General features: G+C 36.3%; 2 protein-coding genes across 2 annotated transcripts; both read left to right on the forward strand.

Annotated features, from left to right (window-relative positions):
* Window positions 1-1382: 1382 nt before the first annotated feature.
* Window positions 1383-4048, forward strand: LOC144446719 (RWD domain-containing protein 2B-like). The gene is made up of 2 exons (XM_078136540.1): window positions 1383-1701; window positions 3139-4048. The coding sequence occupies exons 1-2, from the start codon at window positions 1504-1506 to the stop codon at window positions 3832-3834; spliced, it is 894 nt and encodes a 297-aa protein (XP_077992666.1). The 5' UTR covers window positions 1383-1503; the 3' UTR covers window positions 3835-4048.
* Window positions 4049-7484: 3436 nt separating this feature from the next.
* Window positions 7485-19649, forward strand: LOC144446627 (mannosyl-oligosaccharide glucosidase-like). Its single transcript, XM_078136429.1, has 2 exons — window positions 7485-8288; window positions 16826-19649. Exons 1-2 carry the CDS (start codon window positions 7485-7487, stop codon window positions 18743-18745), a joined length of 2724 nt encoding a protein of 907 aa, XP_077992555.1. The 3' UTR covers window positions 18746-19649.
* Window positions 19650-26028: the final 6379 nt, after the last annotated feature.

Genomic DNA, 26028 nt, shown 5'->3' on the forward strand with positions numbered 1-26028 from the left:
GGAACTGGAGGCATATATGTGAATATGTAAAATACGTTTTTTTTGACAATTTTTATGTTCAATAAAGGTACGTGATACAATAAATACCGAGTATCTTTAGCTATTATCATCTAGTTCACTAAGTTTACACATAGGGTTTGAATTGCTCAGTCAGCCCTTGTGTAAACATTAGTTCGTCTGCTAGCGTCTTGTATACACCTATAGATTTTATACTAAGGGAGTCGTCAGTATATATGACGGGGGGTGTCCGAGGATTAGTGGGGTCACACAAATACTGGGGAGTGAAAGGGGGGGGGGGGCTACTCAATCTTTTTGCTAACACTGAATTATACAACAGACATAATATACATGATTATGCAAGTTATTATTATTAACACACTGTTTTTTTCTGTTAGAATTTTTCAGTGCATATTGCATATACATAGCCCCTTTGAAAACGTATACACATTTGGCATATGCAGTTTCTGAAGCCAGTACAGTAGACCATGACAATCTGTAACACAAATTGATAAAACCATTACATTGAGTTCTGTTACATGAAACAATAAAATCATTAATTGATAAAGTAGTAAGGAATAACCTGGTTAAGGAAATAAACAGCTGAGGCCAAACAGGAGGGCAGTGTCTGACCAAACAGGATCAACTCGTCTAGAATATCACGGTGTTGATAATATGTCAGTCAGTGAAAGCATACCAGATACTGGGACGGTATGGTGACTTGTTGAGCTGAAAATCTCTTACATAGTGTTCATTGCACAGATATTTATAATTGGTAAATACTGATTATAAATATTAAAACATGTTGAATTGAAAACAAAGAATTTGAATTTTCTCACCTACTTTCTCGTTAATTTCTTCTGCTGTGACCACGTCAGCAAATGAACGTTTCTCTACTTTCTTCATATTTATAGTGACTCGGCTAGTATTTGCATCGCTGGACTACTAGTACTAGTAGTACTAGTGTGTGACTTTGACCTAGTTCATACAAGTCAACACATGGTTATGTATTTGTTACAGTGTAGCGAAAGATTAATGAACTTGAAGTATTGCTTCCCGTCTATTCTTGCCACGATACCGGTATCGCGGCATTTTCTTTGAAAGTTTGGTGTATGAGATTTTATTTTAATACTGACTTCTGATTGGCTGATGCTCCCATTTGCACATGTCAGTCACACTGGTTACGCCTACCTACGTTTATTTTCAACTGAATTCTTATTCGCTATGGCAATAAATTGTCAAATGATTTATCAATACAGCAGTAAAATATATGGCATACCTTCGACGGGCGCCACCTAGTGGCCATTTTTAAAGTAGAAACACATCACAACAAAAGCGTAAATTTATTGACATGAACTTAGGGAAGCTGTTTTGATTGATAACGATAACGCGGAAGTGGATCACTGCTCTCCGGTGATCTACGGGGGCTTGATTATAATCCTCGGGTGATTATCGCCGCATAAAGTACTACAAGGCCACTAAAATACTGACGGTTAAACCAATAATATGGTTGATAAAGGACTTTTAGAGTTACAGCTTTCCGAAGTTGAGATGTTATCAAGTATGTTCCCTGGACAACATGAATTCCAAATGGATGACCCTGGTTCTGTACACGAAATAAGGGAATATATTGATGGAAGTTCTACATGTCTACCCCGTCGTGTGTCTTTTACTTTGTGTATTCAAATTGAACTGCATCACTTGGTAAGTGCTAATGATATCAAGTTTCCATGGTATAATGTTGTATCACTGCAGGGCAAAGGTTAAACTTGAAGGGGATGGGTTTACTTATTTTATTCTAGTTTAGTTTATATCTTTTTTACATGTAATGTCATTATTTTTATTTTCGTATAATATTGCTTCAACCCAAAACAAAATGAAATGTCAGTTAGAATACCCCTTCTGTGATAGTTTGATGAAATATGTACAGGTATCACTGGGGAAAGAAAAAAGACGTGCATGAAGGTCAAGAAGACAAAGAATTTACCTTTTTGTTTTAAAAAGTTTACACATATGTAATTGAGTGTATTATATCAGATGTATGACATCTCTCTATGTGTAGTTCAGGATATAGCCACCAAAGTAGTGGATAATCATAATGTATCTAATCTCTATGTGTAGTTCAGGGTATAGCCACCAAAGTAGTGGATAATCATATATATCTAATCTATATGTGTAGTTCAGGATATAGCCACCAAAGTAGTGGATAATCATATATATCTAATCTATATGTGTAGTTCAGGATATAGCCACCAAAGTAGTGGATAATCATATATATCTAATCTATATGTGTAGTTCAGGATATAGCCACCAAAGTAGTGGATAATCATAATGTATCTAATCTCTATGTGTAGTTCAGGATATAGCCACCAAAGTAGTGGATAATCATAATGTATCTAATCTCTATGTGTAGTTCAGGTTATAGCCACCAAAGTAGTGGATAATCATATATATCTAATCTATATGTGTAGTTCAGGATATAGCCACCAAAGTAGTGGATAATCATAATGTATCTAATCTCTATGTGTAGTTCAGGATATAGCCACCAAAGTAGTGGATAATCATAATATATCTAATCTCTATGTGTAGTTCAGGTTATAGCCACCAAAGTAGTGGATAATCATAATGTATCTAATCTATATGTGTAGTTCAAGATATAGCCACCAAAGTAGTGGATAATCATAATGTATCTAATCTCTATGTGTAGTTCAGGATATAGCCACCAAAGTAGTGGATAATCATAATGTATCTAATCTCTATGTGTAGTTCAGGTTATAGCCATCAAAGTAGTGGATAATCATATATATCTAATCTATATGTGTAGTTCAGGTTATAGCCACCAAAGTAGTGGATAATCATAATGTATCTAATCTATATGTGTAGTTCAAGATATAGCCACCAAACTAGTGGATAATCATAATGTATCTAATCTCTATGTGTAGTTCAGGATATAGCCACCAAAGTAGTGGATAATCATAATGTATCTAATCTCTATGTGTAGTTCAGGTTATAGCCACCAAAGTAGTGGATAATCATAATGTATCTAATCTATATGTGTAGTTCAAGATATAGCCACCAAACTAGTGGATAATCATAATGTATCTAATCTAAATCAAGTATTATTCTTTTTAACTGCCATAGACTACAGATATTAATGTTCTGTGTAGCTTGCCACATGACTATCCAAACAGTCTACCAGAAGTCTTCATCAGATGCCAAAAATGCAGTAGAGAAGAACAGAAACAAATCAACTCTGATGTCATCAAGTATCTAACTAGTTTAGAAAGAGGAGAACTGTGTATCAATGCAACCATTGAATGGATACAGGACAATTTCAAGAATTACATTAGTCATCATCCTGCACTTTTAGACGAAAGAAAGACATATACATCAAGAGATGACATGTCGTCCATTTTCTCAAGACTCTGGATTCACAGTCATCATATATACAACATTGTTAAAAGGAAAAATATTGTTGAATGGGCAAATGAATTGGGTCTGAGTGGCTTCAGTCTCCCAGGGAAACCAGGTATTATCTGTGTAGAAGGAGACAGTAAAATGGTGTCTGAATTCTGGAGCAGAATAAAACGTCTGAACTGGAAGAAGATCACAATGAAACAAAGAGATGATGTTGCTATAGAAACACACAGTCACATAGATAAGCATAGACATTTTGAAAAGTTTGAAGAGAAAAATTTTGATGTGCAGTCATTTGGTCATGGCCGAGATTATCACATGAACTGGGGATTAGTTTATACTTTCTTAGCATCTCATCAGTGCGGAGAAATGTTCAAAACACTTCTAGGAATTGAAGGCAAAACTTGCAAAGATCAGTAATTGAACTTCAATGTGATAATGCACTACTGTAAGAAGATTGGAGTACTTGGTGGAAGAAGAGTCCTGCTGTATTGTCCATTACAAGGAAATGGAGTTAGCTTGGTGTTTCAATTGACATGACATTTCTTACATTCAATCAGATAACTTCAATTGCAAAATAAACAATTGTTGAGGTGCCATCCATAGGTGGGATGTAGGTACACAATAATAAGGAATCATGTTGCTTATCAATTGGAAAGTAAATAATTGCAACTATAGCAAACATCACGTCCATGTGTAATAATTTTGGCAATAGCATGTTTCTGATACTGCACAGTAAAAGAATAGCACTGCTTATCACTTTACAGTGTGCTTGATAGGCAAATGATCATGCTATGTGTATGTGTGTGTGTGTGTGTGTGTGTGTGTGTGTGTGTGTGTGTGTGTGTGTGTGTGTGTGTGTGTGTGTGTGTTATTTATAGTCTGGAGTTGAAATGTGTCTATCTTTGCCCAAAAAACATCATGTCCCCAGAGTTTAACAGTACACCAAGGTAACCCAGACTGGGATGTTTACAATGAAAGAACAATTGTTATCCATTTCACGGTTTCTTAAAAAATCTACATTGGAATATACTATGTCACAGTTCTATCAGAGTCTACAGTGGAATATACTATGTCACTGTTCTATCAGAGTCTACATTGGAATTAGACTCTCTCACAGTCCTCGAAGCTTCGCATAAATAGCTAAAACTTGGGTTGTTTTGTATGTATCTACTGCATAATTGTACTTGTCTACTAGTATCCCAGTATCCCTAGCCCTGTGCTGTGCGCCCTGCCCTCATCGATCACATAGGGCTAACATTTTGTTGATGTGTTAGGCGAAGCCCCAAGGGGCTTTGCCTACAGTGGAATACTATACTACTACAGAGTCTACAACCCCCCTCCCCCTCATACAACTGTGTCATGTTTGATAGGCATGAGGTGCTAGGACTGGGGTCAGTATTTACGGCAGGGGGGCCTGTGGAGAAATTGAGGGGGGGGGAGCATGAAAAAAATTGAGAGTTCAAAGGGAGCTGGGAAAATTCTGATGGTCTGAAAGGGGGGAGCGCCAAAATATTTTGCTCAAGATTTGAACCAAATTAAACCTCAGGAGTGGTCGTTTACCAAGTAAATTAAAAAAATCTCGTGGTTTTGCCGCAATACCTTCTGAAATCTATATTCAGTCATGAGTTGGTTGATAGCCATACGAATGTATTTGTGTATACCTTCCTCTGTCTGTCTGTCTGTCTGTCTGTATCTCTCTTTCCGGTGTCTGTCTCTGTCCCAGTCTCTGTCTCTCTCTCTCTCTCTCTCTCTCTCTGTCTCTCTTTCTCTGTGGAGACTTTTTTGTAATTGACCAATTTTAGTGAATATCTCTGGTTATCTGATAAAAAAATAACCGGTTACAGGTAGTGCAGATTTGAGCAGAACCTTTTAAAAACTCACAAAACTTGTGAACACAAATATTTTCCTTGTCTGTGATCATTTTGTATGATAGTAAAAAGCTACCTGCTGTCTGTTATTGTAATTTCCTATTCTTTTGTGTGTGTGTGTTTTTCTAATCATGTACATGGTGTCTGTGATGGGTGCATCAACATACATTAGAAAAGGGACTCAAGAATATTTGTGTGAGAGCCTCCTAGCCTATTTAGAGTATTTTTGAGTGTTCCCTGCATTTTCACATTTTTCAAGTGACATCAATATCCCTAGTGTAAGTGGTATCCCCCAGCTGTAAATAATAATGCCCCTCCCCACCCCTCCTCTTACTTGGCAGCGCTCCAACAAGGCTGTAGCATTCATTACAGTAATTCATGGTAAATGAGCGTCACTGGAGATGGTAGGCCTTGTTTTTAAAAGATACATGGCATTGTTGACTGAGTATAAAGATAATGTTCTATATTACCTCAGACCATACACATTGGTGGTCTGAGCTTTTACGATTCCGAATTATGTATTGCAGAATTTATACAACCTCGTCTTATCGATATTTCACTATGTAAACTTCATGATTCCACAGCACAACAGCGATGTACTTGCTTTCATGAACAGAGTTTCATAACCCAGAACATTAACTCGAATGTCAACAACCTGTAGATGGCTAGCGGCTAGACTATTAGGTAGAGCCCTATATTTGGTTCAATTCAGTTCATTATTAACTTTGAGTACATCAGTACAATATGAGTTGCAATATAAGTCATTATATTTCCTATTTTTATTTGGGGAAATAAGAGACCACAATGAATTCACAAAACAAAGCTTTTACCCCATAGTCTTGTAGATAGATGTTACTATTATAAATATGTTTGTATAGGCCAAGTTGAAACACATTGAAAAGGTCAATTAGCATAACCTTCGATGACTATAATATTGGATCTCAGACCATCAAACAAGAGAGGGGTCGTATGCTTATCAGCCAACATTGGTTATGGGGTGGGGGGGTGGTGGATAACGTGGTACTGTGTTGTTTTTTGACACCATTATCCAAAGTAACCCCATGTGTTATTATACTTCTCTTTTGCTCAGGTGTTTGGTGCATTGGCAACACTCAATTATTACATTGTAAATGATCTTACTGGCATTAGACGTGACGACACTGAAATTTACAAAAAAAAAACTTTACCCATTATTTAGAATGACTTATTCTATGTAGCAATAACTATGTGTTTCACTTCTGACAAATATTACATTTAAATGAAATATCCAAATCCACAGTGGAAAGTGAAAGTTTACCTTTTAAATGCCAGTAATCATTTAAAATGTCACCTGGTTATTAGATTTCAGCACATTTTTCCCTTTGTCCTCTCACTGTACTAAATTGGAGGTAACAAAAATTCACCTGCATTGGACCATTTATCACCTGTAAATATCAGTAATTACAGGCAATTTCCTAAGCTGCATCATATCATATTTCCATAAAAATGACAATATGATTAATGATTAAAAGAATGTGACCATATCATCAGTATGGAAAATATCCAGAAATTCACTTTTATGAAGAAATACCCTTTTTCTTACAGAACAAACATATTATTGGACCAGCTATAATTACAGCAAAATGTATACATTTCAAATTTATATTTTTCTATGAAAAAATTGTAGGGGTCTTTGTCCTGCTTTCAGCATTGTTGGAAAACGAGTGTGGTGACTTCACATTTTAAGATTTCTAATAATTTTTTCAGTACATTTTTCCCTTTGTCCTCTCACTGTACTAAATTACAAACTATAACAATAATTAATCCAACATTTCATAGAACTCATTTCCTGGCTAGAACCAATGTTTATAGTCTGTACCGGATATCCGCAAGAAATAATATTCGAAGTTGTAAGATCTCGAGAACGCGAACATGCAAAGATGTATCGCGATATTTCGCGAGACCTTAATCAGACACCTTATCTTACTGAAATAAAATAGTGGACGTAATATTATAAGTAGAACTTCTAGAAAAAAAGCATAGATTTTTATTACGCTGAACGTGGCTAATAAATATTGAAATACGTATGAAACTTTGCAGCCTAGGATATTGGTAAAGCTATAAATTAAAAGCGTTTTTATTAATTATAGCTCTATTATCGCTGACCTGAGTGGTCAGGACCCACCTGCTCGTAGGCTTCATTTCCCTTGTGAATAAAACATGTCTGAATCGGATAAAATTAGCATTAATACCGGCGATTGCGACGGCAAGCAGTCGTCCGATTTCCTCCAATCAGCAGCCGAGTCGTGGTGTGACAAAGATGGCGATCTACTAGGGATCGTGAAACAGGAAAAACCGGGAGAGGACTCGAGCGAAAGTGACCAGGATCTGGAAACGAACGAGCAAATTTCGAACGGGAATTTCAGTGATGGATTTTTCGAGCTGAACTCAAATATGGTGAGAAATCGACGAGCTGTACGGCGTGCTAGCGAAGAAAGTGTTGGAGATCGACAGCCAGATGGGATAGCTGATGTTGGACAGTATCTGAAGCGTGGCACTTCGCCACCGATAGGGTTTCGTACTTTTGTGTTCATTGTGTTAATTGGTTTTGTACCATTGAGTTATATGTGGTACAAACACGTCCTAGCAGCACGTGTGTCATCGCCACTGGATTCCCCGAGAGTGATAGGTCCAGATGCTACAAGTGCCAAAGAATCTCCCGAGCGTTTCTGGGGGTCCTATCGACCCGGTGTTTATTTTGGTATGAAAACACGAAGCCCTCAGTCGCTAGTGACCGGCTTAATGTGGTTCACTCAGTTCACGCGTGACAGAACTTTGCCCCTCCGACATACCTGTGAACAGTCCGATCAGTTACCAAGATATGGATGGCTAAGACATGATGGTGTAAACTTCGGCGTCCAGGAGATCATCGACAAGAACTTCACTTTGAGAACAGAGTTTGTGAAAAGTCCAGGAGGAAAGCATGGTGGTGACTGGACAGTCCGGGTCAGCGGAAAGGCAAGAGTATGTACCAATTTTACATCAATACATGTAACTTGCAGTAGCAAGGTCGATTTTACGGTAACGTGAGCATAGACATGTCATACGTACTAAATTACTGGTATGTCAAGGCTAATGGCGTGTGGGCGTTTTAGTGTCACACAGTGTCATACTGATAGTGGTGTCCCTATAGTATAAATTAACCATACAACACTCATTGACCAGGAAGACAAGTTAGATTTTCCTCTAATAGGGAAGTTTAATTATCAAAATATCAAGGTTACTTCGTTGATAAGTATGAGTGTTTCCCTAATTAATACCTGGTTATATACCGGGGTCATAATGTAGGCAACAATATATTTGATTTAAAATCAACTTTGATCCACAATACCAGGGTACCGACCGACCGTACGTATGACATAAGAGTATATGATGTAAGTCATACTAACCCCAGAGACTTGGCTATCTGGCTTCACCATGTAGACTGTGTCTAGCCAGATAGCCAAATCGCTAGGTAATACATCATACCATGGATGTATCCCCTAACACCATGGATGTATCCCCTAACACCATGGATGTATCCCCTAATACCATGGATGTGTATCCCCTAACACCATGGATGTATCCCCTAACACCATGGATGTGTATCCCCTAACACCATGGATGTATCCCCTAACACCATGGGTGTGTATCCCCTAATACATCCATGGTCATAAATCTTCAGTCCCATACATTTCTGTGTAATCAACGACCCTTTAATGAACTGGTATAATGAAGGTTGGAAATGTTAGCAAATAGATGACAGGAAACCAGTCTTTGCATCCTGCTTGCAGATGGTGTACATAACATGATACTGACTATGTCCCACAACACCATCCTGTGAAAACCAATGTATTACCTGTCTATTTCGAGTGCGCCTGCAAAATGCTTATGAACCAATATTACAAAAGAATTACATACCCAGTGATCAAATATTAGCAATCGATTGAATATCTACTAATTTTTCTACGCTTTGACGATAGTAGTCCCTGCTCAGATCACAAAAAATGTCAAAATCAGAACTTTTCCGGTTCGATCTGTAATTTCAAACGTCCCATCACACAAAAGCCGCCATATTTGAATGCAACATCCAATATGCATATGGCATCATACATCATACGTAAGAAGGAAGCCCAAAATTACAGTTGAACTTGTGATTTCGAGATTGTTGGTCTTCCGAACTGGAATTTTTGTAATCACAACCAAGTATGTGGAGTCATGATGGGTGAATGGTTAGCGTGACCGGCTTGGAATCTACAGGTTGCAGGTTCGAGCCCCGTCGCTGCCTGCTGTTTGTTTCTGAGTGGCTAAAGTCCTTGGGCAAGATTTGAACCACGACTGTGCCTCAGTCAACCCAGCTGTATAACTGGGGACCTGGTAGGATGTAGGTTGCAATGTGAAGGCTTTAATCCTATGCGCTTAAATGGCTGCAATGGATTGTATGCTCCCCGGGGAGTTGAGGAAGACTAAAGGGCCGTTGTGCTGTTCTGATCCGAGCCAGGGATAATAATTGTAAAGCGCTTTGAGCACGGAGTGGGAAAGCGCTATATAAGAAACCAACATTATTAAGTAAAATTGCTAAATAGTTAGTTTATTGCCAATATTTGACCACAGGGTGTGTTAATTCTTAAGTTACCAGCATTTGTGGTAAGTCCAGGTTTCATGGCTGTCTCTTTGCAGGATGGAGAAGGGAGGGACAATTGTCACGATTGAGTCCCGAATTACTCCGTCTGCAAGCAGGACTAGTACTGTGCATCCTATTCCATAAAACACTACAAACACACAGTTCAGACAGTTCATTCAGGATGTAATATCTCTTGTCAACATAAGTTCAGTAGGGAAGGACTTCCTGCATGTCTACCAGTTCATCTTGATTTCACTTTTCTCAGAAATTCTCTTACAAACTTTTTTGCTTTGATTAGTTCATCTTTCTTAGCATGCACTTAAAAAATCAGCAAATACTCTTGCATATGAACATTCACATTTGGGGCTTATTGAATGTAAATTAGTGTACTTTATGGAGTAAGTAGATTTGTTAGAGACAGGTTCTGGAAAGGAATGATGTCCATACACAACCAAGTACTATATTACAGTTACTTACACTTTATTGACATCTAACAAAACTCCTACAGATCACACAGAATTGAAGGTTTATATACCTGTAGGTTTTCCTAAGTTCCATACATATTGGCACACATTTGATATTGACCTTTATATGATTGGTCACTTAGGAAGTGATAGGATTGGTTCGGAAGGATTGTTTCAACTTGAGATTAACTAATTTGACGTAACTTGATTGGTTATGAAGATTGCAGTCAGGATCCTAAATTTGACTCAAGTTCAGTGTATATTTCATTCCTGATACACTTATGGTTTTCTGTGTATATATCATTCCTGATACACTTATGGTTTTCAGTGTATATTTCATTCCTGATACACTTATGGTTTTCTGTGTATATTTCATTCCTGATACACTTATGGTTTTCTGTGTTTTGTGACAGTCTACTTGACTTCCCCAATCTGACTTGCAAGCATTTCCTATCTTGAGTACACCAATGTATATAGTGCATTTTTGACCCCTGTCGCCACCACCACCACCACCACCACCACCACCTCCACCACTACCACCTCTACCCTACCATCACTACCTCCACCACCACCTCACAATAAACAAGGGCTGTGAGAGATAACACAAATACAACTGATTCAGACATGCATTAAAAAATACTTTTATGTTGTCATAATCTCATAGCTGTAATAATGAAATTAAAAACATATGAGGGCAGTCCTCTGTGGTTAAATTATAATTATGTTGATCATGTAACTATGTATAAAACCTGTCCTTTTAACAGAGGTCTGAGAGTTTCCCTATGTATATATAGACAATCTATCTTAGATTCTATCGGTAAATTACTTACCACAAAACATATAGGCAACCTATGCTATCTACCGGTATATATGTATAACTTAGTACTTACCACAAAACACATACATGTAGACAACCAATGCCATCGATAAACTATTTTCACAACCTTAAATTACTTTAATTGAATTTATGATATTGTCAATTTCTCCTACTTTCCCCATTTCCCAACACTAGACATACATTGCAATCATACTGATTAGAGACAAAACCATGTGTAGGCACATCATTGTGTCAAAGTGAAACTTGACAATAGAAACACTGTAAACAACTTACAATGTAAAAGTCAAAAACCACTGGACCAATTGCCATGATATTTGGTACCTTATGTATCTAGTTGGGAAATTGTTCAAATCTGGGTCAAAATGTGTCAAAAAACTTAAACTCAAAAACTACAGGGCAGATCAATCTGAAATTTGGTGGGAACAGTCCCTAAATGCTTTCTAAGACAGTCACTAAATGCTTTCTAGGACAGTCCCTAAATGCTTTCTAAGACAGTCACTAAATGCTTTCTAGGACAGTCACTAAATGCTTTCTAAGACAGTCCCTAAATGCTTTCTAAGACAGTCACTAAATGCTTTCTAAGACAGTCACTAAATGCTTTCTAAGACAGTCACTAAATGCTTTCTAAGACAGTCACTAAATGCTTTCTAAGACAGTCACTAAATGCTTTCTAAGACAGTCACTAAATGCTTTCTAGGACAGTCACTAAATGCTTTCTAAGACAGTCACTAAATGCTTTCTACTGTTAATATTCACTGCAAGTACTTGAATGATAATTGATGTCATCTGATCCATGAGAAAGTTTTTATACATTATATGTCAATCAGTTTGATAATTGTTGATTTAACTGCCTAGAGCTGACACACGTTATTCATGTACATGTAAAATAAGCTAGTAGTACTCCATTCAGACATTGAGATCAATTATTGACCTTTGACCTAAGTTTGTAAGATATAGACCATGTGATGTATAAGAAAGATCATATCTTTTAATCATATGATTCAATTCCATGTTGTTACTGTTAGTTTAATCTTATCAGATGAGATGAAAGGATTATGTAAAACCCTTCTTTTGTTTCGGCCAAACTTTATACACATCTCTATCAGACCCCAACACTTTATTACGTAAAACCCTTCTTTTGTTTCGGCCAAACTTTATACACATCTCTGTCAGACCCCAACACTTTATTACGTAAAACCCTTCTTTTGTTTAGGCCAAACTTTATACACATCTCTATCAGACCCCAACACTTTATAACGTAAAACCCTTCTTTTGTTTAATAGGCCAAACTTTATACACATCTTTATCAGACCCCAACACTTTATTACGTAAAACCCTTCTTTTGTTTAATAGGCCAAACTTTATACACATCTCTATCAGACCCCAACACTTTATTATGTAAAACCCTTCTTTTGTTTAATAGGCCAAACTTTATACACATCTCTATCAGACCCCAACACTTTATTACGTAAAACCCTTCTTTTGTTTAATAGGCCAAACTTTATACACATCTCTATCAGACCCCAACACTTTATTACGTAAAACCCTTCTTTTGTTTAATAGGCCAAACTTTATACACATCTCTGTCAGACCCCAACACTTTATTACGTAAAATCCTTCTTTTGTTTAATAGGCCAAACTTTATACACATCTCTATCAGACCCCAACACTTTATTACGTAAAACCCTTCTTTTGTTTAATAGGCCAAACTTTATACACATCTCTATCAGACCCCAACACTTTATTACGTAAAACCCTTCTTTTGTTTAATAGGCCAAACTTTATACACATCTCTATCAGACCCCAACACTTTATTACGTAAAACCCTTCTTTTGTTTAATAGGCCAAACTTTATACACATCTCTATCAGACCCCAACACTTTATTACGTAAAACCCTTCTTTTGTTTAATAGGCCAAACTTTATACACATCTCTGTCAGACCCCAACACTTTATTACGTAAAACCCTTCTTTTGTTTAATAGGCCAAACTTTATACACATCTCTATCAGACCCCAACACTTTATTACGTAAAACCCTTCTTTTGTTTAATAGGCCAAACTTTATACACATCTCTATCAGACCCCAACACTTTATTACGTAAAACCCTTCTTTTGTTTAATAGGCCAAACTTTATACACATCTCTATCAGACCCCAACACTTTATTACGTAAAACCCTTCTTTTGTTTAATAGGCCAAACTTTATACACATCTCTATCAGACCCCAACACTTTATTACGTAAAACCCTTCTTTTGTTTAATAGGCCAAACTTTATACACATCTCTATCAGACCCCAACACTTTATTACGTAAAACCCTTCTTTTGTTTAGGCCAAACTTTATACACATCTCTGTCAGACCCCAACACTTTATTACGTAAAACCCTTCTTTTGTTTAATAGGCCAAACTTTATACACATCTCTATCAGACCCCAACACTTTATTACGTAAAACCCTTCTTTTGTTTAATAGGCCAAACTTTATACACATCTCTATCAGACCCCAACACTTTATTACGTAAAACCCTTCTTTTGTTTAATAGGCCAAACTTTATACACATCTCTATCAGACCCCAACACTTTATTACGTAAAACCCTTCTTTTGTTTAATAGGCCAAACTTTATACACATCTCTGTCAGACCCCAACACTTTATTACGTAAAACCCTTCTTTTGTTTAGGCCAAACTTTATACACATCTCTGTCAGACCCCAACACTTTATTACGTAAAACCCTTCTTTTGTTTAGGCCAAACTTTATACACATCTCTATCAGACCCCAACACTTTATTACGTAAAACCCTTCTTTTGTTTAGGCCAAACTTTATACACATCTCTGTCAGACCCCAACACTTTATTACGTAAAACCCTTCTTTTGTTTAATAGGCCAAACTTTATACACATCTCTATCAGACCCCAACACTTTATTACGTAAAACCCTTCTTTTGTTTAATAGGCCAAACTTTATACACATCTCTGTCAGACCCCAACACTTTATTACGTAAAACCCTTCTTTTGTTTAATAGGCCAAACTTTATACACATCTCTATCAGACCCCAACACTTTATTACGTAAAACCCTTCTTTTGTTTAATAGGCCAAACTTTATACACATCTCTATCAGACCCCAACACTTTATTACGTAAAACCCTTCTTTTGTTTAATAGGCCAAACTTTATACACATCTCTATCAGACCCCAACACTTTATTACGTAAAACCCTTCTTTTGTTTAATAGGCCAAACTTTATACACATCTCTATCAGACCCCAACACTTTATTACGTAAAACCCTTCTTTTGTTTAATAGGCCAAACTTTATACACATCTCTATCAGACCCCAACACTTTATTACGTGAAACCCTTCTTTTGTTTAATAGGCCAAACTTTATACACATCTCTGTCAGACCCCAACACTTTATTACGTAAAACCCTTCTTTTGTTTAATAGGCCAAACTTTTTACACATCTCTATCAGACCCCAACACTTTATTACGTAAAACCCTTCTTTTGTTTAGGCCAAACTTTATACACATCTCTGTCAGACCCCAACACTTTATTACGTAAAACCCTTCTTTTGTTTAATAGGCCAAACTTTATACACATCTCTATCAGACCCCAACACTTTATTACGTAAAACCCTTCTTTTGTTTAATAGGCCAAACTTTATACACATCTCTATCAGACCCCAACACTTTATTACGTAAAACCCTTCTTTTGTTTAATAGGCCAAACTTTATACACATCTCTATCAGACCCCAACACTTTATTACGTAAAACCCTTCTTTTGTTTAATAGGCCAAACTTTATACACATCTCTATCAGACCCCAACACTTTATTACGTAAAACCCTTCTTTTGTTTAATAGGCCAAACTTTATACACATCTCTATCAGACCCCAACACTTTATTACGTAAAACCCTTCTTTTGTTTAATAGGCCAAACTTTATACACATCTCTATCAGACCCCAACACTTTATTACGTAAAACCCTTCTTTTGTTTAATAGGCCAAACTTTATACACATCTCTGTCAGACCCCAACACTTTATTACGTAAAACCCTTCTTTTGTTTAATAGGCCAAACTTTATACACATCTCTATCAGACCCCAACACTTTATTACGTAAAACCCTTCTTTTGTTTAATAGGCCAAACTTTATACACATCTCTATCAGACCCCAACACTTTATTACGTAAAACCCTTCTTTTGTTTAATAGGCCAAACTTTATACACATCTCTATCAGACCCCAACACTTTAATACTAATCTAACAATGGATGTTCAGTTATATAAACTGTTGCTAAGATACTTCACAAGTTAAAACTTTTTTTTTTCTCTAACCCTAACCCCAATCCGGGCAGTAATTGGACGAAATCTGTTCTTCAGGTATTTTACCAGGTTTCGTCTATGGGACAAAGTATTGAAATCTAAATGCAAGCAATACAGAGCTACTTGTACTTCTCTAAGTGACTTTGTATGTACATTGTGCACTGTCTGTATTCAGATCAATTTACCCACATGTATGTACTTAGAATGACTCTATAATCATCAAATGAGATCTGAGGAATCTATGCAAATAGTATTATTTATCAGTGTTCGTGTTATAGCTGATAGTAGCTACCTGAGATGCCCAGGGTTCCCTATCGATATTATGGTACACAGTATCTAGCCAATAAATGCCAGTTTTTATCAGCTTTCCCAATTGAAACTTTCACAAAACTTGAACCATGATTGTTCAGTATACCTCTAAAGAAATTTGAAGAGACTGCTAGCTAACTTGATTTTGCTTTTAAAAATAATAATTTTGGCTTATCAATATCAGGCGTACTTTTTGTTTAAAGTTGTACTGTGGTTTACCTTAGTCATACAGAATGCAAGAGTAACTATCATTTCAGAATTCTATCAAGCTGTTTGTCAGTCTAGCCTGCTGAACAAATCAGAATGTGGTCAAAGTTCATCCATGACGTAATGATAATCCATAGAGGAATGTTTTGTCATGGCAACAACTTGATACCAGCTATCCAGGGTGACTGGATCCCAGATACCAGCTATCCGGGGTGGCTGGATCCCAGATACCAGCTATCCGGGGTGGTTGGATCCCAGGGTTCTTCATCCAAATTCTAGGGAGAACTAACAAAATATTTCCTCTGATACAATATTATTATATTTTTGTTTATTAATATACACTGTGGTCACCAGTAAACCATTATATACAATCATATTGTGGACAACTTCTTGGTCGGAGTAGGGTAACTGTAATCACTGTCGTCACCAGTAAACCATTATCTACAATCATATTGTGGACAACTTCTTGGTCGGAGTAGGGTAACTGTAATCACTGTCGTCACCAGTAAACCATTATCTACAATCATATTGTGGACAACTTCTTGGTCGGAGTAGGGTAACTGTAATCACTGTCGTCACCAGTAAACCATTATCTACAATCATATTGTGGACAACTTCTTGGTCGGAGTAGGGTTACTGTAATCACTGTCGTCACCAGTAAACCATTATATACAATCATATTGTGGACAACTTCTTGGTCGGAGTAGGGTAACTGTAATCACAAAATTCTAATTCATATTTTATGTTTTTGTTTATTTCAGAGTAAAGCTACCAATAACACTATAGTCTCTGTCATGTTCTATGCTGCAACAGATGGCCAGGGTGAGATGGAACCCGTAGTCGAGGGCAACCGCATGATGGCTATTGAAGGACATACTGAAGAGCTTGGTAACTTTGCAATCAAATTTCCTCGTGCCAAGAATACAAAGAAGTCTAACTTCTTAAGGACATACAGTCCAAGTCTTCACATTGTCAAAGAAGTTGTGATACGCAGTATGAAGTACTATCCTTTCACTCAAAACAAACATATGCTTGGACTAGTTGGCGATATTCTCTCACAGAGCCAATTCCATGATTATGCCCCTAACTTATTGGTTCACCAAATTACCTTGGCTCTTCCATTTGAGGTTGATTTTGTCTTCGAATCTGGAAGTTTTACAGAAAGAAAATCAGTCTTGGCAGGGAAGGATTTCACAAACCTTTTGGAATACCATGATCAGAACTTTGATAGAAAGTTTGAAAACATTTTTAACCTGAAGCAGAAAGGATTTAAAGAGAAAGAAGTTAATTTTGCTAAAGCTACTTTGAGCAACTTACTTGGAGGTATTGGCTATTTCTATGGTAAATCACTTGTCAAATCTAGATATACTGATGAACCTGTGGAATATTGGGAGGCTCCACTTTACACAGCTGTACCATCTCGTTCATTTTTTCCACGTGGGTTTCTGTGGGATGAAGGTTTCCATAACCTGCTTATAAGTAAGTGGGATCCTAACATCAGTAAAGACATCATTGGTCATTGGTTAGATTTGATGAATGTTGAAGGTTGGATTCCAAGGGAACAGATTCTTGGGAGTGAAGCTCGTTCTAAAGTGCCTGCCGAGTTTGTCGTACAGTACAACGAAAATGCCAATCCGCCAACACTTTTTCTACCAATTCAGTCCCTAATGAAAGTTTTCTCAAAAAGTAGCAATGCTAAAGATCAAGAATTTTTAAAGCATGTCTATCCAAGATTAAAAGTTTGGTTTAACTGGTTCAATACTACACAACTAGGAGGTGTCGCAACATCGTACAGATGGCGCGGTCGCGATGCTGCAACCAATAAAGAATTAAATCCTAAAACTCTCACCTCAGGTTTGGACGACTATCCCCGTGCATCACATCCATCGGAAGATGAACGCCATATTGATCTAAGGTGCTGGATTGGCCTAGCGGCAGGGGTGATGGCAGACATCGCAAAAACTATTGGTGAGCCTCATGAATTGTACCAACAAACACATACAGTGCTGACTGATAATGAGTTGCTTGACAAACTACATTGGTCAAGCAAAGGAAAGGAATATAGTGACTATGGCAACCATACAGATCATGTCAGCCTTGAAAGGCCACCAGTACCAACACCAGTAGTACAACAACAAAGAGGTCCACGCAAACCACAAAATATCCCAAAACCACCAATGATTCGTGTTGTACGATCTAAAAATGGACCAACCTATAGGCACGTCAATGCATTTGGCTATGTTAGTCTGTTTCCTTTTCTTACACAGATCATTGAACCAACATCGGACAAATTAAATAAAATTCTCACCGACCTAAAAGACCCTAAACTCCTTTGGACAAAATATGGTCTGAGGTCACTGTCAAAGTCAGATCCATTGTATGCCAAATATAATACTGAGCATGATCCACCATATTGGAGGGGCCAGATATGGATAAACATGAACTATTTGACAGTGAGGGCACTTCATCATTACGCTAACATTGATGGGCCATACAAGGAACAGGCCAGTGGAATTTACAAAGAACTCAGGACTAATATCATGAATAACATTGTAAAAGAATATGACAGGTCGGGTTATGTTTGGGAACAATACAACGACACAACAGGACGAGGTCAGGGGTCACATCCTTTCACAGGCTGGTCATCCTTGGTAATTCTTATGATGGCAGAGAATTACTAGTTTCAACTGGAGTATCACCTACAAATACGCAATATTCAAATTTGTACAAATCTGAAACATGCACATATCCCACACTAATCATTACACATTTCATCATGTATAAAGTTATCAACAATTTTTGTTGTACAAGGAAGAATTCTGTCTAAATCAACTATAAATTATATTTTGGCCATGCAAGGTGCAAACAAGACATCTCATGGTTTTAAAGAATTCAAATCAGACAAATTGGGGTATATCTCAAAACTTTGGTACATATTTCTAAAAATCAAAATCACTTTGAAAAATTTCTGAGAATGTGTGTAAATTGTCCTCTATTATTTCTATAAGATGTATAATTATAATTATTTAGCTCCTCATATGTAGGTTCTCAAACCTGGGTAGGGCAAAGAAAAAACAACTTCAATCAAATTGAATTTAAAAAATGCAAATGATGCAAAGACATAGTTTAAAGCAGCACTAGCTGTAACTTGTGTATTATTTTTTGATGAGACAACAAAGATTATATTGACTGAGAATTGTTGAAATACTAATAATTAGATATACATTTCAATTAAAGGTTGATTTATTCAGACTGAGTTCAGAATCATGATTGTATTGGGGTGCTGATTTTTGAGTACGGACCCAAAACTGTATATGATTGGATTTGTTGTACCATAATTATTATGTTTACCCTCAAATACATCTACCTACTGTTCAGGGTGTATGATATTCTGAGTGAGTCATTATATCTAAAACTAAAGAGTTTCAGTTGCTGCTAGTGTAGCTTTAAAAACACAAAATGTTTTGAAGATGTTGATACGCCAGATAGAACAGTCTCAACAAACAAATCAAATGATATTATTAGCACAACTGAACTGATAAGGTTCAGTAGTACTATAGGCATGGTGCAGTGTCTGTCTGTGTGTGTGTGTGTGTGTGTGTGTGTGTGTGTGTGTGTGTGCGTGTGTGTGTGCACACGTGTGTGTGTGTGTGTGTGTGTGTGTGTGTGTGTGTGTGTGTGTGAGGAAAACTTAAACTCAAAAACTGCCAGAAAGATTGCCTTGGTATTTGGTGGGGACATTACTTTTGGTGTCTAGTTGGGAAATTGTTCAAAGCAAAATGGTTGCATCACAGGTGTGTAATTTGGGTCCAAAAACTTAAACTACTGAGCAGATTGGTCTGAAATTTGATGGGAATGCATCTGAGGTGTATAGATGAAGAATTATTAAGCATATAATGATCTCATCAGTGATATGCAAATTAGGTGTAAACATGAATTTTAGTCACAAACTTGTATCTCAAAAAGTAGTTGGTGAATGAGACTGAAATTTGGTGAGATGTTTCTAGAAGTGTTATTCTGCAGATTTTCTTCAAAATATTTTGATGCAATTGGCCATAGCAACTATGACCATGTCCTTAGCATCAACCAAATGCCAGTATATTTTGGTCAAATGACAACATCTGGTAGGCAAGCGAGTAAACATTCAAAAATGTATGCAAATATCCCTAGCAACCAAGACCACGCCCATAGCAACAACAAAATGGTGGTGTATTTTACAAAGATAACAAATTCTTAGACAAGTGAACAAATATTCAAAAAGTGTATGCAAATATGCCTAGCAACAAGACCACACCCATATATATCACAAAGATAACATCAGGGATTCATAGATAAGTGAACAAACATTAAAAAAAATGTATGTGTATATTGCAAAGATAGCAACAGGGCTGGATAGGCAACTGGATAATCATTCAGCAAATGAACACATATACCTAACATGGATCAGCATGTGGGTAAACATTTTTAAAAACTGTAGTTTTGCTACAACACCATTGGTGCTATTTTTATGTTTTGATTGTAAATAATTTTATGCTCAATTTTAAAATCGGTTACTTCAGAGAAGTGAATTTTTTTACAACTTTGGTTAATGTGAAAGGGATAGACTGAATTAGACATGTATACTTTGGTTTCTATCAAAGGGATAGACTGAATTGAATTAGACATGTATACTTTGGTTTCTATCAAAGGGATAGACTTGAATTAGACATGTATACTTTGGTTTCTATCAAAGGGATAGACTTGAATTAGACATGTATACTTTGGTTTCTATCAAAGGGATAGACTTGAATTAGACATGTATACTTTGGTTTCTATCAAAGGGATAGACTTGAATTAGACATGTATACTTTGGTTTCTATCAAAGGGATAGACTTGAATTAGACATGTATACTTTGGTTTCTATCAAAGGGATAGACTGAATTAGACATGTATACTTTGGTTTCTATCAAAGGGATAGACTTGAATTAGACATGTATACTTTGGTTTCTATCAAAGGGATAGACTGAATTAGACATGTATACTTTGGTTTCTATCAAAGGGATAGACTTGAATTGAATTAGACATGTATACTTATGAAAATCATAAAATTTGTGAATTGTAACTCCAACTTTTATTTTAACAACTACATTTGGGCAACAAATGACAATTTCACAAGATTCCGGTGTTATTCATCCTGTGATGAATATAAGATGTTTCAGCAATTGAACAAGCTAGTATCATTGAAGCAGGTCTAGACACCTTCAGAATCAAACAGATCTAGACACCTTCAGAATCAAACAGATCTAGACACCTTCAGAATCAAACAGATCTAGACACCTTCAGAATCAAACATATCTTTCATTGCTTAGAAAGAGTACAAAACATTGGACTCAATTGAAAAATGAAGGAGGCTTTTACATTGAAAGATAGGGATGTAATAGTTTGGAATAAGTCTGGAAAACACTGGAGTAGAGATGTAATAGTTTGGAATAAGTCTGGAAAACACTGGAGTAGAGATGTAATAGTTTGGAATAAGTCTGGAAAACACTGGAGTAGAGATGTAATAGTTTGGAATAAGTCTGGGATGTACAGACTACCGGTAATAGTTTGGAACAATATAGGAAAACAGTGTTTGCAGTACCATGATTACTGTGACAATACAGGTGTTTGTGCATGATGATCACATGGTAAACTGTCCAATGTGAGGAGGGCAAATGAAGGTGACATTCAAAAGGTGAAAGCACTTGTATTGAGGCTGTAATACTTTAACGACATGACAAGTAAAAACCTAATATTGAATAAAAAGATATAATTCAGGTTAGATTGCTGAAATTTATGACTATTTTGATGAGGTACTACTTGACTTGATGGTAATATAATCTTGGATCAATCTGCCTGACAAACATCCCTCTTGTTCCTAATTATAATGACAGTAATATAGCATAAATATTGAGGAATGTAGAAAGGAAATATTTTATTTGTCACAGTCGGTTGTTAGAAATTACAGATAATGAAATGAGACATAGGGCAGAGATGTTACTGTTTAGATTAATGTTGATAAATATGCAAATATAGAATTATTGCTTGTTAAATGGTTTGACACATGATAAGTGGTTAAAATGAGTCCGTGTGTACACATGTACAAGGTATAGGTGGTACTTCTATCAACAAACTGATCATTTGTATTCTGATTATGAAAGAGCTGAAAGACAATGAAGTGATTCCATACCAATCACCGTTACAGTCTAGTGGTTGAATGTATTTCAATTTACCATGTTGAAAATTACTTTTGGAAAAACACATCTGAGTAGATGCAGACACTAATCAGTCAAATTACTCGGTAATCATCTCTCTCTGTTTGATCAAAATTTACCCAAAAATTTGTTGCCAAATTATTCATGCCTTTAGTTTTGTAAATGTTCTTGATTTACAAGTTACTGTTTTATGCATTCTGATTAATTTTGTGAATGAGAACAGAAATGGTATAAAGTGAAGATGTTAATGGGATTTTAATTTTGAGTCCAGTGCATTACCGTAATGATGTTACAGGTGTATCAACCCAATTAGACAGACCACCAGCATATAAGTGTACCACTTAGAGTGGAACCCCTCTTTGCCATTCTAAAAACCGTGAATGCTTGTATAGGTCAAGTCCCTAAGATATTGGAATTCACCAACAAATAATTATGAGAACTTCGTTACTTATTGACATTTTAATACCTAAGTAATTGTTTACATGACAAGCTTTATGTATTTTTCTTTATTTTGAATCTCATCATAATACCATCAAAATTACTCCATAATAAGCAATCATTGACATTTTGCAGTACTCTTTTTTGTGCCTCAAGAAGGAAAGATTTTTATTCAGATGATAATGAAATGTGGCTGAATTGGTAGTAAATTCTGTACTTACCTTGAAATCAAAACACTGGCTTGTATAAAATTACACAAGAACGTTTGAAATCAACATTTTCTTGAATCAATGTTGGTTAGTATACACTTGAACTATGAACTGTTACCCCAAAAGTTTGACAGTGTTGTGGTTACTACATGTATGTACAAGAATGAAATAAAACTATACCCATAGTATCTTTAGAATAATTACAAATACTTTGGGGAAGTTTACCAATAACCAATGAATTTACCCTCCAAAATCATTTATTATTGTGTAAATTTTTCACACTTTCACTAAAAACTTGAATTTGAAATAATCCTTATCTGTGAAAATGTCGGTTCAAATTTACAGAAATTTAAGTTTCATGGAAATTGAGTTTTTAGTTTGTAGACTTTTTTGCAGGTTATGAGAGAATTAAAAGATTTGATGCCTGAAATTTAGGATTACTTTTCATTTAGAGAAAACAACATTCTTTGCCATGCAGAGGAGTATTGTACTTGGATACAACTTAGTTGTACACCAACTTTCAGTTCACAATGTGAATATTTTCAGTCATGCAGAGCTTGACTTGATGTGTTTGAATTCAAAAGTTACACCCCATCTTTTAGTTTGCAATGTGAACATTTTCTACAGCAATGCAAAAGTACTTTTTGAAAGGGAAATAATAATGAGTTCAGTTGACAGTTTTCAATCCAAGTATTTTAAGAAACATAAACATTAAACTTTAGTTTGCTGTATAAAGCAAGGTGTGGAGTGGGAGTTTCCTCAACAGTTACCATTTTTGAATAACAATCCTTTTAAACCTTCACTAGCTTCAACTGGGATATTTTTTCATCAAGTAACCAAAGATATATTCACTAAGAATTGGTCAATTACTTAGAAAAAGACACCGTATCTGTTAATTAGTGGCCAATATTATCCATAGGTAGTCTGGTGGCAAGTTTAAATCTTGAGCGAAAGCTCAGTTTTGAATCTGTCACCATGTCAAAACTGTACATGTTGTATCTGGAGTATCATTTTTGATTAGACAACCACTATATATTCACTAACAGTTGTTTGAATACCAATAATTAAACAGTGTACATGTTAACCAGTGGTCGATATTATCCATAAGCAGTATAGAAACAGGCTGAAATCATGATCAGTGAAGACACTGATTTTAAGGTATGGACCCAAAAATCAATTTGATTTGATTTAGCTTGCATAGAGCTACAAAACTATGTTTATCCACATGTGATGCAATACTGTTCACAGTGTACAATATTATGAGTAAGATATTGCACCTAACAAAACATTTTCAAAAAATATGTTCAGTTACAGCTAGTGCAGCTTTAAAGGGGCCAACTGATTGGAGAACACACCATGTATTGTACTTCTCAAATGTAAACTTATACAGAATGAACCTTGCTGAAAAGTTTTAAGTTATACCAGTATGTCAGCACCATGTAGTTCCACATATTTATTACTTTCTCTTCTACTATCAGACAGTTTCTTTCCATTATCACATTTTGGAAACCACACTGCCTTCAACAAGTTATTTCTCCTGATGGGAGTCACTTGACAGTTTTCTGTAACATTTCCAGCAGTGCATATTAAATACATTGTATTTTATTAATACAACAATTTGCAAATTTCAACTGTTATGTGTCTGTGTTGCTTATTTTGATTTTATTGGTGGTATATTGAGTGTCAATCTTATCAATACCATAATTGCTAATTCTGATTCTTCTCTATAAATTGTAACAAAAGAGAGGCTTGTTTGGTTTATTAAGGCAGCCTTTCTCATACTTACCAAGTTCAGAAAATTAAGCCATTTTCACAAACTGCAGCATGCGACCTCTCAAAAGTAAAGTTACACAAATTGGCAAGAGACCTGCTATAGACTTGGTGAGGCATCATGGGTAAGTAAACAATGACAGGACCTTCACAGATAGCCTAAATATTCTTTAAGTTTCAAGAGATGTGTGAAGCTCCTAACATTGTTTACTTGCCCATGATGCCTCACCTCAAGTGTGGAATTATTGGGAGCAAGCATATGAAATACAGCAAAGAAGAAAACAAGCCACAGTTTGGGTTTAGAAAGCATCTGCTACATTTTAGCCAGTCTGAACTGGGGCTCATTAGTACTGTATGCATGGTGAAGTAACTTTGTGTGTGTGTGTGTGTGTGTGTGTGTGTGTGTGTGTGTGTGTGTGTGTGTGTGTGAAACAAGTAAAGTAGAACAAGCAGCACTAAAAATACCATGTTACATTGTGGAGTAAACTTGCTTTTTAGCCCCCAATGGGCACCGCCCGGAGGCTGGCTATTACATTGGGCTCCGTCCGTCTGTGCATGCGTGCACCCTCATATCTTTGGTATGCACAAAGGTATCATGCTATATGAGACATATGCACGTCACTTTGTTTTGTGACGGAATTAAATATGGCTGAATGGTAGCCATATTTGTTGTTACATTTCACAATATGCATCATAGCTTTGTAGGACCTGGTGTAATATGTAGTGTGTCCAGTCAAATGCCTACATCCATATAATCAAATATGAGCTGTCTTTTAAGACACTGACCTTTGACCCTGAAAAGTCTTCTTCAAGGTCAAATAAAACATTTAAAATGATAATATTTTAATCATGACCTGGGTTTGACCATGTAAAGCATATGCAGGTCACTTAATTTTGTGACCTTGACCTGTATAGCAAAATGGCTGCCATATTTATGATAAAAGCACATTCTGTATGTTATCTCCAAAAGTTTGATACCTATGGACACCATTCAAGTGTCTACCCTCACATTATCAATGATGAGCTTTCTAATGAGAATGTGACCTTTGACCTTGACAAACATATTCAAGGTGAAAAGAGAGAAAGAGGTTACATTCTAGCTGTACACTTAAGATGGCCAAAATTATTGCTAATTATACTGAAACCCAACAGAACAAACATTTGCATCCCTGGAAAGCCCAACAAAGCATTTTCGTGCCAGTAAGTGTGTGTGTGTGTGTGGGGGGGGGGGGGAGTTAATTGTGTTCCTGTGTGTTACATAGTGATCTAATGTGATCGTGAACACTAAGGACTACTACCCTGGTAATAATTTAA

The sequence above is a fragment of the Glandiceps talaboti genome, chromosome 15 (genome assembly GCF_964340395.1).
Source record: "Glandiceps talaboti chromosome 15, keGlaTala1.1, whole genome shotgun sequence".
Classification (NCBI taxonomy): domain Eukaryota; kingdom Metazoa; phylum Hemichordata; class Enteropneusta; family Spengelidae; genus Glandiceps; species Glandiceps talaboti.

Bases quoted from the DNA above. Each gene is read 5' to 3' on its own strand.
- LOC144446627 (XM_078136429.1), top strand. From the start codon at position 7,485: ATGTCTGAATCGGATAAAATTAGCATTAATACCGGCGATTGCGACGGC. The intron at 8,289-16,825 runs GTATGTACCAAT...TGTTTATTTCAG, and splicing joins GGGTCAGCGGAAAGGCAAGA to AGTAAAGCTACCAATAACAC.
- LOC144446719 (XM_078136540.1), top strand. From the start codon at position 1,504: ATGGTTGATAAAGGACTTTTAGAGTTACAGCTTTCCGAAGTTGAGATG. The intron at 1,702-3,138 runs GTAAGTGCTAAT...TAACTGCCATAG, and splicing joins AAATTGAACTGCATCACTTG to ACTACAGATATTAATGTTCT.